The sequence below is a fragment of the Felis catus genome, chromosome C2 (assembly GCF_018350175.1).
Source record: "Felis catus isolate Fca126 chromosome C2, F.catus_Fca126_mat1.0, whole genome shotgun sequence".
NCBI lineage: Eukaryota > Metazoa > Chordata > Mammalia > Carnivora > Felidae > Felis > Felis catus.
In genome coordinates this window covers 117,244,471-117,258,736 of record NC_058376.1, presented here as the reverse complement: position 1 = coordinate 117,258,736, position 14,266 = coordinate 117,244,471, and the positions used below count along the sequence as shown (strand labels likewise).

The following is a 14,266-nucleotide window of genomic DNA, read 5'->3' as shown; positions in this document are numbered from 1 at the left end:
ACCAAATGCAAAAATCCCTGATTTCAGGAATGAATTTGGCATGTTTGAGGCAGAGAGAAACATCATAAGGGAGAGGAAGAGTGGAAACTGTTGTCAGTGAAAACCTAGAAACAGTTCATCTAGGGAGCCCATTAATAAGGAGCTTAGATTTGATTCCAAGTGTGATCGACAGGCCTTTGAGGATTTTAAGCAGACAAGTGAGTTCCATAATCTGATTTGTACCTTACAAAGTTGGTGGGAGTGCTGAGCACTGGGATTTAAAATAAGAAATGCAGATGCCCTCACTGCCTAATGGGGAAGATAACTTCATATTTTATCCTTTACTCTAGGGATCTACAACACCAGTATGATCAATTGATTAACTAGAATCGAAGACAAGCTCTTTGAAAGGTGGGACCAGATTTTTATGACTATACGCAGAGGAAAGTGATGGGATGGGGAGAGAGAAAAGGGAGGAGTTGGGACAGTTTCCTTGAGGGCTGCCTTTGAGCTGAGATCTAAAGGATACAAAGGAGTAGAGAAGACCAGGGGCACAGAGAAAAACGTTCCACAGACAAGCCCCGGGATAGTAACACATACAGGGTTCCTAATAATCTGTAAAAAGCCAAGTCGACTTGAATAGCAGAGAGCCAGGCTTAATAGACAGGTAAAGAGAAGGCAGGGGAGGCCCTGTCTGGTGAACCAAATTAAGCCTTTTGGCCTTTATCCTAAAAGCAATGAAAAACCAATGATGTACACACTGAATACTGTCTGTAATATGGACAGATAGGCATTTTTAAAGATCACTGGCTACAGTGCAAAGATCAGACCACAGGCAAGCCAATGAGGAGGACATGTGAGTTCACATTAGCATTATTTTAATCTTCTCAAGACCCTTGGAGAGAGAGGATAGTTGATTATTTCCGAAATAATGGATTAAACATACAGAATTACCTGAAATTTGTATATTTTCATTTGTATAAGGTCTAACTGATTTAACAGATTATTAACATAATTGCAAATATCTGTCACTCAGTATTTGTAAATCATTATACCAGGCGCTTTACGTATACTCTCATTTAATCTCCAAGCTAACCTGAATGAGAAAATGTTAGCCTGTTTTATAGCTAAGAACTGAGACTTGCAGGTATAACGAGTTGTATGAACCACCACACAGCCATTTAGCGCAGAAGCCAGAACTTGAAACCTGATACAGCCTCTCTTTGCCTTTTTCCATTTACACACTGGGTACATGATGCTATTTACCTCCTAAGATTGACAGTTAAATGAGTTTATTCACATTATGCACAGTAAGCTCTCAATTTTAAACTGTCACTATTGTTAGCATCGTTGTCATATTAAGACCTGCACTATATATGGCCTTGGACTTATATGTGAAATAAAATTAGGCTATTTTTCTCACAAACTCTCAAGTCTGATTATAACTGAATTTAATTATGTATCACCTCATTTTAACTAGCTGTGGGGTGGATTAAATCATTCTCCAAGTGCCCTGGATGAATATTCCAGCTTGCTAATAATTCATCAAACAACCACCATATAAGAATTTACGGCAGCGGTTCTCAGCCCTGGTTGCACATTACAACTAACTGGGTAATTAAAAAAATTACCAATCCCTGGGTCCCGTGACCTGAGCTTCTGCTTTAATTCTCCCGGGATAGTGCCCTGGTACAGTGTTTTAAAATCTTCCACGTAATACTTAAGGGCAGGCACCCTTGAGAACTATCTCCTTCGAGATATTCTAGCTCAGATTCTTCTAACTGCAAACACCTGGAGGTGATCCAGGCCCCGCTGGGAAGTTTCTTGGCTACACAATTAAACAGGCCATTGAGTTCCCAAGCAGAGTTATTCACTCAGAGTAGAATACAAAATGGATACACCCATCTACCCAAACCGGATACCTTTTGATCCTAAGTCTCCAGAGTGGTCTCTCAGTCTCTCAAGAAGGAAGTAGCCTGACTACTTGCAAATCTGGGTACACCATCAATTTTGCCATGTAGTGAAGTTCTAGTAATTTTGATAACTGCATTTGTCTACATGAAAATCTCTGAGGTCTTTCGATAACTGGTTCAAAGGGAAAAATGTACTCCCTAGAATGTAGTGATAGGACTCGATTACTTTTCTTAGATATAAGGCATGATTAAGCATGCGTACAAAAAGCAAAGCTTTCATATATGTTACAAAGTGAACATGAGAATGACCCCCAAGCAGCTACACTTTTATTACCTACAGCTTCCAGTTTTAAGCACTCACGTCTTTTCTGTGACTCTCACTGTACACGATTACCCTCAGCTAATATAGGACTCAAAAATACCCAGGGATAAATCTAAATGTGATTATGTGATGACAATTTTCAGAACAGATGAAGGATCAATTAAATCTTTTACTTCTAATGTATATTTTGGTGCAAACTTTATTTTATTTGCTACATGTAAATGGACTGTTTTTGTTAACTCTATATCTTTACTATCCTGCATAAGTAAACATTACTTTTATATTATTTATGCTAATATATAGTCAGAAAAAAAAATCAAGAACTAGGCTGCCAATTTCATTATTACACTTTTAATAAAAGACACTACTAAAATACACAAACAAAGGCAGACACACACCCATACATATGCCCTTTGGGGAATATCAGTAATTGAATAATTTTGGATTTTTATTCTTAGACAAATGTTTTACCTTGGAGTGTTGCTGAAGGATATTGAGGGGGATAGTCAGGTGGTAAATTCGTTCCTGGGTGAGGAGCATTCATTTGTCCGTCTGCAATTTAGGGAAAGGTAAACATATATGTGCTTTAATGAAATATATATTAGAAAAAAATAAGGGGCGCCTGGGTGGCTCAGTCGGTTGAGCGGCCGACTTTGGCTCAGGTCACGATCTCGCGGTCCGTGAGTTCGAGCCCCACATCGGGCTCTGTGCTGACAGCTTGGAGCCCGGAGCCTGTTTCAGATTCTGTGTCTCCCTCTCTCTCTGACCCTCCCCCCGTTCATGCTCTGTCTCTGTCCCAAAAATAAATGTTAAAAAAAAAATTAAAAAAAAAAAAAGAAAAAAAATATGTATTAGAAAGAAAAATACATTGTCCTTAGATAATTTCCATTGATATGATCTTTATATGATCTTGTGCTGTACTAAAATGAAGTGATTTCTTCACTTAACAAAAGCTGTTTGTTATCAGACTTAATTAGCAGGAGCATTGATTTCAAACAAATTCCTCTTTGGATAAAATGAGACAGCTGAGTTACCGGGGCTGAACTTCTAGCTTTCAAACATGTCTGATGAGTGTTCCATATTTGGAAGTGTTCCAAGTGTTAACACCTAATTCCATGTTGGTATTAGGGGAAAAAAGTGTTTTAGAACCACATACAGACTGTAAAGGAAGAGAGAGAGAAATGAAACTACTTGGATATAGGGATGATGATGGAAATAGTATGATGATTTTTAAAGATATGTAGTTATTGCCATACCAATTAGCCTTTTCCTTTTATCTTTGCGAGAGAGAGCACATGCGCATGCGTGCAACCAGGGGAGGGGCAGGGGCAGGAGGAGAGGGAGACCAAGAATATCAAGCAGGCACAACGTCCAGCGCAGAGCCCAACATGGGGGCTCGACCTTACAACTATGAGATCATCACCTGAGCTGAAATCGAGAGTTGGACGCTTAACTGACTGAGCCATCCAGGGGTCCCAAAGAATTATTTTCAAAATATTTAAAATAGTGCATATATTTCAATATTGAATATCCTTTTTATGCTTACTCTGCAATTACCCAATAAGGTTGAATTCCCAATAAGGAATTCAAGAATATCCAATACCAATAAGAATACCCAATAAGGAACTTCCTAGTATCTGACTGGTTTTGCCCAATAAAATCATAACTGACCGAATAACAATAAAATACCACATTAAACGTTGAATATTCTTAATATACGTACAAATGGTTGAACCTCCTAGTCCTTCATATTTGTGTTTCCTAGTCACTCATTTAGCAGCCGCCCTAGCCAGACAATAAATACTTGTTGGCCATCTCCTGTATTGCCTCTGAGCTAAGCTCTGAGGCTATCCTGGCCCTGTCTTCGTAGAACTTAAGGTCTAGTGGACACTACATTTGTCCCATGTCCTCCTCTGGCTCATTATGGCTTGCTAACTATAAACCCAAAATAGTTTCTTATTGAATGATGAGCACATGGCATCAATACAGAAGAAAAAGTTAGTCAAACTTTCCATCTGATACACTGTCTGCACACTTCTTTATCATAGGCCTTCAAAGACTACTCAACTCATGTGGTTTCAGCACGAAAGCTGGGTTGTGAGCCAGCCTTCTCCTTCACTCAGTCAACTTCATGATAACTTCAGCAGACTGGAGTCCACAGAGCTGGTGCATATTCCGGTTACAGAACCCTCTACTTTCATCAGGGCTTTTCCCTAAACGTACCCTGACTGATTGCAGATCTCTCAAATACCACAAAAGTCACTCCATCCCGATCATTCCCTTGTTTGTTGGCTTCAAGTGAGTGGCCGAGTTCCTAGTTCTCCAGCTCTCAAGGCTTTGCCCACCGCTGCCACTCCCCACCTGAGCTGGAAACAACCGGATCACGCTTAACAGATCTCAAGGAAAACACTGCAAGTCTGACTAACATACCTACTCTTAAATGATAGGTCACATTTTGGCACCTCTAGGTACCAGTGTTTGAACAATAGTAAATACATATACATATCTAGGAGCTGACAGATTCAAGAAATTAGAAGCTCATAATCTCTGGGGTTTTGGTTCCAGAGTGTTAATCCTGGTTTTAGGAATTTCAGCAGGAATTCATACAGAGGGAAAATAAGCAAATAAGCAAGTGGTCAAATATACCAAAGATCATATGAATTATGAATGGATTTCTGCATTTGTGAAATGGAACTTAAAATAATTTATAGATACCATAGGACTGTCACATTAATATAAAGATATTTTATTTTTACTTCTATATGTATCTATATACATGTATACATTTAATTCCTATTTATGCACATACACACAGATATATAAACAATTATGCATATGAAGATGAAGAGTTAAAAGGTGACTATGACCGTGGCAAAAAGAATCTTTCTATGGTGATTTGAAGCATCCTAATGCTTGTAGCAGATAGAAAGTGTATCAATTTACATTTAAGAAGCCTTGAGTTTTGTAAGTAAAATTAAATTCATATAGCAAACATTAAGAGATCATGAAGCTTCATGAAGGAAAGCTGAGGTTTCTAGTCCTAAAGAGTATCTAATACAGCTAGTAAGGCTGACATTATGGTGAGAGATAAACATGTCTTCAGTATCTAAACAAAAGTAAACAGATAATGTAAATCTTCTCATAAAACAGGATTTTTTTTTCATATTTTTCCCCATATGCATTGCTTTTCTCTTCAGAACTTTAGATTAAAAAAAACAAAAACAAAGTCTTTTATTATATGCTTGGTCGATATCCATTTTATTTAGAATTTTCTTGATAGGAAAAAAGCCAGAACGTAATCATTGGTATTTATTAAACCTGTTCATGTGTGGATGTTATGAAATATATAGCAGGGATATATCCAAAGATTTTGTTACAATGATCTGACATATTAAATTTATTATCTGGTTAATTTGAGTCGAATGATGTTTATGTATATAAAATGCACACAAAAAGGGGAAAATTGACCTAAATGGAATATAGTATAAATTATATAACATATTTCCCAGTAAGACTAAAATTCCTTAGGCTTATCTAAGGTTTTATTTTTACAGGAAAAACTAGCAGTAGTGGGTATATGTGTACATTGTCTTTACAGTAAAAAAAAAAAAAAAAATGACCTAGACTTCGGGTTCTGGAGCATAAACAAAGTAAATTACATCCTTTCAGAAACTGAATACAACATCATATAAGACAAAGAACATATTAACAACAGATTTAACATTATAAAACGAAGTCAACACTTAAATTACTTACTTTGCTTTTCCATGATTTATAGAGTTCTGAAAAAGAAGACCTGATATTACTACATTGTCTACAAATTTATAGGTCAAATATGACTGTTGTAACAAGATATGAAACTATATGTACACATAGGATATTCCTCTATTCATCTAGTCTACCAGAATCTGGTTATTTAAACCCTTTGGTCTTGACCCCATCCCCTGTTGATGTGATTCTGAGTATGACTTAAGAAGTTGTGAGTCACCCCAGGATGGTGGATGTTTTCCACAAACCTTTGTGGGGAGAAGGTCCTATAAGGCAGAAAGCTGAGAGGAAAACGTTGTAAGCCTAAGACCCCACCTTGTAACCAAGTCAAAAACTGAAGCCTTCCAGTCTACACAAAGGAGGCTGGGCTCTAAATTCACCAGGACAGACAGACGGGTTAACTATCAGACCACACTAATGCAAATATCTCTGGATTCCAGATTCTATGGATAAGTTCTGCCCATCTTGGACAGCAAATTTGAAAAGGCCTGACTCTTTGTTATGTTACAAGATATACTTTTAGCCAGAAAATCCACCCTCAGGGGTTGTCATAGTTGTAGCACCGTCACAATCCAACCAAAACTTTGTGTTAGGTTATTTCTATACAAAATAATAATTAAAAAACCCCAAAAAACCATTGTACTCGGCACTTTTGATGAGGTTTTTGGGGTGACAGTGGGGTTTGTGGGATCCGGAAGTGACAGCCAAGAAAGAATTCTTGGAGATGTTTTTGGTGCAAAAAGGTGATTTTATTAAATAAAGCATGGGGACAGGACCCGTGGGCAGGAAGAGCTGCCCTGGGACTTTGAGGAGAGACTGGCTATATAATAGGGAGTTGGGGGGGGTGGTAAAGTCCAGGGAAAGTTTCCAGTGAGATTTGCATATGCTAAAGAAGACTCCCAGGATACTGGAGGCCTAACTGTTGTCAAGCTAAGGTTGTTTTCCCTCTAGCAAAGCATTAGCATTAAGACAGTAGGGACTTCCTGGAGGAACAGTTTACTCGGCCAGACTCAAGTATTTGTCAATGGGCTGCAGGTTACAAGGAAATTTAGTTCTGTCTGCCATTTCCTTCTGTTTTTGTCTTCCACAGCACTATGGAGGGGTGATGCTGAGGCTCCAGGAAACGAGGTCCTTCGGTTTCTGGAGATTGGGCTATTGATATTTGTAAAATATTTGTAAATAGTAGGGAGACTCAGGTACTGGGCACAATGATCTCTATCAGTTAACCATTTCTTTTTCCCCTTTCCTTTGTTCTTGGGCAGCCAGGAGTGCCTGAGGAGTACCACATGGATTCCCCCGGGGGTGGGGGTGGGTTGCAGCCTGTCAGTTTGCCTTAGGCTCCCTCACCACTTCTGCCTTCCAGTTCCTTGTTTCTTTTCCCCCTGATCTCTCCACTTTAAATCCCAACCCCCTTGATGCCTGTTAATTGCAATTAACTCATAAGGCAAAACCTCTCGCCCAGAGATCCCAGGAAGTGAAACTGAACAGACTCTAAAGCACAGCTTATTTGTCCCTATTTGCTCTTTTCTTTCCAATTTGGTTACATTATTTTGAGTCTTAAAATGGCACATGTGTGAGAATAAGTCCCTAATGGCAAAACTACTGCAGAACATAATCTGGGTCCTCTCTTTGCTGTAGGTTTTAGAATTTTTGCAGTTAAATAAATATCTCAAGCACAAAACGTGGCATGTCATAAGTTCTGGTACAAAATGTTAAGTGACAGCTGTAGTCACCTGTGTGCCAGGTAGAATAAAGCACTTGTGGAATAAAGATGATGCCACAACACCCTGTCCGCTCCTGTTTGCTGTTTTGAAGATCTTTTGATTTTCTCAAACTTAAGGGTCTATTAACAAGAGGTAATGTCACTCAGTTTTGGAAATGACTAGGCTGAGTCCTGGGTGATTTCATTAATTAATTAACATGATAACTGTTAAATAATGTTTTCCACTACTCTTTTTGTTTTAAATTTATTTTAAGTAGGCTCCACACCCAATGTGGGGCTTGAACTCACAACCCTGAGATCAAGAGTTACAGGCTCTACCAATTGAACCAGCCGGGTATACCCCTGCCTTCCACTACTCTTAATAAGAAACAAATCCTAGAAAATTTTCCAAGGAAAAGAACATCATATTCATCCTGTACTAAAAAAAAGTCTCTAAGAAAGTCATATATGTTGTACCACTGGAATCTTAATTACTTCAAGACAAATATATAGTTTCAAATTATAATCTGATTACTATACACTCATCCCTAACTCTGCTAAATGAGAGTTTCTGAGATTTAACACATCATATACTATATACAAGTAAGTACATCTCTGGTAAAAATTATTCTATTAGACACCATAAGACCTGATGCAATTTGAAGTGGGGTTCATACGCAAATGACTAAGAAAGAATTCCTGAGACATGTTTGGTGCAAAAATACGATGTTATTAAAGCACAGGGTCAGAACCTGTGGGCAGAAGAGCTGCTCTGCGACTGTGAGGAGTGAGTGATAATGTATTTGAAGGTTTGTGGAGGAGGGGACATAAAGTTAGTTTCTAAGAAATTTCTGTATGCTGAAAGCAGGGTCTTACAGGACGAAGATTTAGCTACTGTCAAGATAAGGTTGCTTCTAGTTTTTAATGGAATGTAAACATGAAGGCCTTAAGGCAGCCGTAAATTCCTACGGAATGTTACAGACTGCAGGTCTCTGGTATCACTGGGCTTCAAGCTGTAAGGGGATTTAATTTAAACTACATTTTTTTGCCTTTGTTTTCCTCATCAAGACCCATTGCTGCTCTGGGCTATTTGAAAATGATAAACCTCTTCCATCAGGCATAAGGAGAAATGATGCTGGTGACATCAGTCATGGTTCCACAGTTCACAGGACAGTGACATTCTTGACCGATCTATCTCTTGGGGTCCTGAAATTTCTATCTTATTGCTTTCCAAAAAAGTTATTGATGTAAAATCTGGAACCCAAGGGAAGCATCCATAATTTTGGAAGTTCCTGAGACTACTATGCCTATAAACTAGGCATAAACTAGATTTGGATTCTTTATCCACATTTACTTCTTAATTAAGAACAAACCACTTAAACATTTTTCTGAGTCCCAAGAGGCAGACACATGTTCTTAATTATTTTAGGAAAATGTTACTGCTCTAATGACAATGATAGCTATCTATATCCCTAAACTTCCTTTGAATCTGAGAGCCAAAGGTAGTCTAAAATCCACCAGGCCATGGGTTGAGGGGTTGAGACAGGTAGTTAAGCATTATACACAGAGGGAACTGTACAAGTCCTGTGGCTACAGGGAGCTTGACTCATTCAAGGAAATGAAAGACTTGTGGATTATAAAAAAAAAAAAAAAAAAAAGATAATCAGACATGAGAATAGAGAGGTATATGGGACACAGTTTGTACCCATTTAATGTCTCTCTACCTGCATTCTATGCTCTCAAAGACCAGAATATGGCCTGTCTTGTCCAGGACAAGAGACTTAACTGCTGCTTGTTGACCGAACAATATGTGCACAGTATGATTTCACTCCTTTTGTTCATAAAGAACAGCTCCCTTACTAATGGGAAGGCTGCTGAATCTCTGACCCAGCCACTTATTTTACATGCCACTTTTCGGTTTTTTTTAATATATTAAATATAATTTATTATCAAATTGGTTTCCATACAACACCCAGTGCTCATCCCAACAGGTGCCCTCCTCAATGCCCATCACTCACTTTCCCCTCTCCCTCACCCCTCATCAACCCTCAGTTTGTTCTCAGTATTTAAGAGTCTCTTATGGTTGGCCTCCCTCCCTCTCCGTAAGGTTTTTTTCCCCTTCCCCTCCCCCCTGGTCTTCTGTTAAGTTTCTCAGGATCCACATATGAGCGGAAACATCTGGTATCTGTCTTTCTCTGCCTTATTTCACTTAGCATAACACCCTCTAGTTCCATCCACGTTGCTGCAAATGGCCAGATTTCATTCTTTCTCATTGCCAAGTAGTATTCCATTGTATATATAAACCACATCTTCTTTATCCATTCCTCAGTTGATGGACATTTAAGCTCTTTCTATAATTCGGCCATTTTTGAAAGTGCTGCTATAAACATTGGGGTACAAGTGCCCCTATGCATCAATACTCCTGTATCCCTTGGGTAAATTCCTAGCAGTGCTATGGCTGGGTCATGGGTAGATCTATTTTTAATTTTTTTAGGAACCTCCACACTGTTTCCCAGAGCATACATGCCACTTTTTGTATCCACTGCAGAAATCCACTCGTTTCCCTTTTCATTTTAAAAAAGGGAAAGATGAGTAAACCATATTTCTCTAATTGCTCAACTAGGAGAAACAATGCTCGCCAGTTCCTGGAACTGAGAAGCGGCCATTCCAAGATTTACTGGAATAACCCTAGAAATAAAACCATGTGGGAACCAGATTCATGAGTTGAGAAGCAGGGATTCTGTCAAGTATCAAAAATAATAAAAGCTAACCTTACCGAGTACTCTTGGGGCTAGCACAGCTCACACAGCTTTACACTAATACACGCCATACTATAACTCTTGTAACTCTTTTTTGACCATCGCACAATTTCAGAGATGAGGCCAGGAAAGCACAAGATTGAAGAAACTGGTTCAGAGTCCACAGCAATTAAGTAGTAGAGGTAGGATTCAAATCAGGCAGGTGGACTCCTGAACTAATTAATGGTCTTAGCTTCTATGCTATAAACCAGCTCTATCTTTCCAATTCGTCTGGTGTTCCAGAGGGGCTAGCACAGGTTTAGGGTACACCGTACTCCTAACGAATACATACTGTTCTATGACAGCTACGAGGCCCCACTAATCATCTCTTCTAATCCTCCCAGCGCGACAGCGGACACCCACAGTCCTGGTTCTTGCCGGGTTCTTCAGCGCGGCCAAGAGGTGGGCAGTGGTAGTAAAGGGGCGCTGAGCACGCAAGGCAGTTTCGGGCAAGAAACGCCTTACCAGTGGTGCCGGGTCGTGGGGCCTGGGGGCCAACCGGGGCCACTCGCGAGTCGCAGCTCCGCTTCCGGGGGTCGCTTCCCCGGGACTCTACCCTACCCCCCACCCCGCCCGCCCGCCTCCTCTACTAGCTCACCCCGCACAAACACAGCTGGCCGGACCCCGCGCCCCGCCCCCGCTAGCGGCCCCCAGCGCCGCGCAACCGGCCCCGGGAACCCACGCGAGTCCGGCGCGCGGTGGGCGCGCGGGGCCGAGGGGCGAGAAAGGCGCCCGCCCACCTGGGGCTGCAGGTGCTCCGCGCTGCCGAGAACCTCCGAGGTGCGGACACGCTCTCGGTTTCGTTTCCCGGATCCTAGGTACACAAAAGGGCTCTCCCCCCGGCGCGCCCGCGTCGCTGCCGGAGGGCGTGAGAGCTGCAGGCCCCCGCCCCCTTCCTCGCTCCCCGCAGAGATTCCGAAGTCAGTTCAGCGGCGAGGGCAACGGAGAGCTAACTAACTGGGAGGTGGCCGCCCGCTCCGACACGTAAAGTCCTCCGCAGGGGAGTGGCTGCCGTGGGGGTGCTGTCGTGGGCGCCAAACCGTAGGGAACTTCCGTTTCTCGGCTCTCGACTTGCATCACTTACATTTCTGTTACTTTCAAAGCTTGTGAGCAGCGCTGGCCCCGGGGACCAATGAGGACGGGTCCGGCGTGCTTGTCTCGACGGGGCTTTTTCTCTGTAGCTTCCTGACTCTTTGTCTCTCTCCCAATGTCTCTGTGTCTCATTGTCTCACCCTCTCCTTCTTGCCCGTTTTTCCCTTTCTCTGCCTCCCTCTCTCCTCTGCCCTCCCCCCCCCCCAACGCCATTAACAACTTTTAACAATCACAGCGACTAGACGTGTTTAGGCTGTTGAATTTTTCTTCACCGCCGCCCGACCGGCAAACAGACTCAGTAAACAGGTATTTGTTGAGCCGAGCTAAAGGACTCATTGAGTTTTTTTTCATGGAATTATTTTATTTACAAAAGGAACCTGTGATCTTCCACACAATAAAGATGAGTGTGGAGAAAAGGTGAAGCATACTTTCTCCACCTCCCCTCCCCTTTTCTTCCCCTGACCCTGTTGGCAGATACTTGAAGGATTACCAAGACCCTCCTTAGAGGAAGGAAGAGGGTACTGGAAGGGAGGGGACTAGAAAGCGAAATTGAGAAAAAAAGAAAGAAAGGAGGGAGGAAACCAGCTGCTTGAGTTTGAATCCCTTCTCCTCTCTGTGCAAATTAGAATCTCTGTGCTTCTTTTTTAATCTGCAAAATGAGGGTATTTTATCTATCTCATAAGATTTTTATGAGGATTAAGGAAGTTAAAATACGCAAAAAGTTTAAGTGATGCTTATCACAGAGTAAGCACTCAATAAATATTAATCTACCACTGTTCTTCTGCCAATAAAGTTTTATCACCTCTCCACTTCCTGAATATCAATTCTAAATGTTTGCTATTCTAATTGGCAAGTATGACCTTGTTATTGTTTTTGTTAATTCTGACTGTTGGTGATATTCAGTAATCATTCAGAGGGTTACTGAACATTTTAACATTTTATTCTGGGTTATGTCTGACATTTAATACAGAGTTTTTTTGTCAGATCTGGATTGTTTATTTTTGAGACAGAGAGAGAAAGAGCATGAACGGGGGAGGGTCAGACAGAGAGGGAGACATAGAAACGGAAGCAGGCTCCAGGCTCTGAGCGGTCAGCATAGAGCCCGACGCGGGCCTCGAACTCATGGACCGTGAGATCGTAAACTGAGCCAAAGTCAGACGCTTAACCGACTGAGCCCCCCGGGCGCCCCAGATTGGGATATTTTTTGCACTTGCTGATTTGTTGTGCTCTTTACATTTTGTGGACTGAATCCCTCGTTTAACAGAGGCCTACTTACTGGGTCTCTGGATTATAATCTTATTTAAAGTTGCTTTCACAACTCTTTCATTTTTAAATCATCTTTTACTGTGTTTTTTACTTTTCACCTCTGGGCTTTCTCTCTTATTTTCAAAAGCCTACTGTACGTTAGGACATCCAATATGATTCCTTCCTTACACCTGTTTATTCCTAATTGCCAAGAAGTTAGAATTTTCTAGTTACCTTATATATAGTTGTATTGTGGTCCATGAATATACTATGAATAGTTTTAATCATTTGAAATTTTTTGAGACTTGCATTATGGCCCTTCAGTACATAGCCAATTTTTGTACACACTTTATAAATACTTGAAAAATAGGTATACTCTTCAGTTGTTGAGTATGGTATTGTATTTTTTTGTGTTAGGGCAATTTCTTTTAAAATTTATTTTTTTAATGTTTATTCATTTTTGAAAGACAGAGAGAGATGGAGCACAGCAGGGGTGGGTCAGAGAGAGAGGGGGGACACAGAATCTGAAGCAGGCTCCAGGCTCTGAGCTGTCAGCACAGAGCCTGATGTGGGGCTTGAACCCACCAACCGTGAGATCATGACCTGTGAGATCATGACGGGAGCCAAAGTCAGACACTTAACTGACGGACCCACCCAGGTGCCCCATGTGTTAGGTCAATTTCTTAATTATGCTGTTACCTTAGCTGATACTTTGTTTGTTTATTCTACCAATTATTCAGAGGAATATTAAAATTTCTCATTAGAATGATAGATTTGTTTATTACTTCTTGTTTTGACTTTTTTGCTTATAGTTTTTGGTTTGTGATTAAGCAAAAACTAAAAGGAGTTCTATTATCCTGGTGAATTGAACCTTTATCAATAATGAAGTGATATTTATTTCTAGTGATACTTTTCCTTCAAAGTCCATTTTGTCTGAAATCCATGCTCTTATTGTAAGTTAAGGAGTTTACAATGATACTTAGATCGATCCATCCATCCATCCATCCATCCATCCATCTTTTTGTGCATCCATCTTGGTGCACAACTGGCACCAAGGCCCAGAGGGTAAGTTTTCTCTGTGCCCTTCCCTCCTACATGGTGGAGTTTACTTCTCTTTCATATTACAAGGTGGTAATTCTATGAGCAGAGATTTTAGTGGGGGGGTCTTCTCTTAACTTTTCCTTCTTGATGGGCCAAAATTTATCTTTGGTTTTAACACTTTTATATGGGAGTCAAAGTAGATGCCCAAAGTCTCCAGTGCTTGCAGAAGCTCCTCCTTAAGATTTAGCTTCCTGACTGCTGAACTTCTGCTGTAGATAGGGCAGGAAAACTGTAGAGATCTAGTAGATAACACTTTCAGTGTTATTTTTCAACCTTTCCACCTTGATGAATATTATTTTTGAATCCCTAGATATTTCCATTCTGTTTTAAACAGAAGTCTCCTGTA

The 14,266-nt window shown here is 40.6% G+C and overlaps 1 protein-coding gene across 2 annotated transcripts in view; it reads right to left on the bottom strand.

Annotated features, from left to right (window-relative positions):
• The window catches only part of LOC101085233 (phospholipid scramblase 1), a 31,262-nt gene extending 19,847 nt beyond the window's left edge, over positions 1-11,415 (bottom strand). The window contains exons 1-3 of one of the 2 annotated variants that reach the window (XM_045037468.1): positions 11,223-11,415; positions 5,971-5,996; positions 2,686-2,766 (exon numbers count right to left, since the gene is read on the bottom strand). In XM_045037468.1, the coding sequence (XP_044893403.1) occupies positions 2,686-2,766; positions 5,971-5,983 (94 nt within the window). In that variant the 5' untranslated portion in view covers positions 5,984-5,996; positions 11,223-11,415. The remainder of the gene's footprint in view (positions 1-2,685; positions 2,767-5,970; positions 5,997-11,222) is intronic. The other variant, XM_045037469.1, reaches the window with a different exon arrangement.
• Between the last annotated feature and the right edge of the window lie 2,851 nt (positions 11,416-14,266).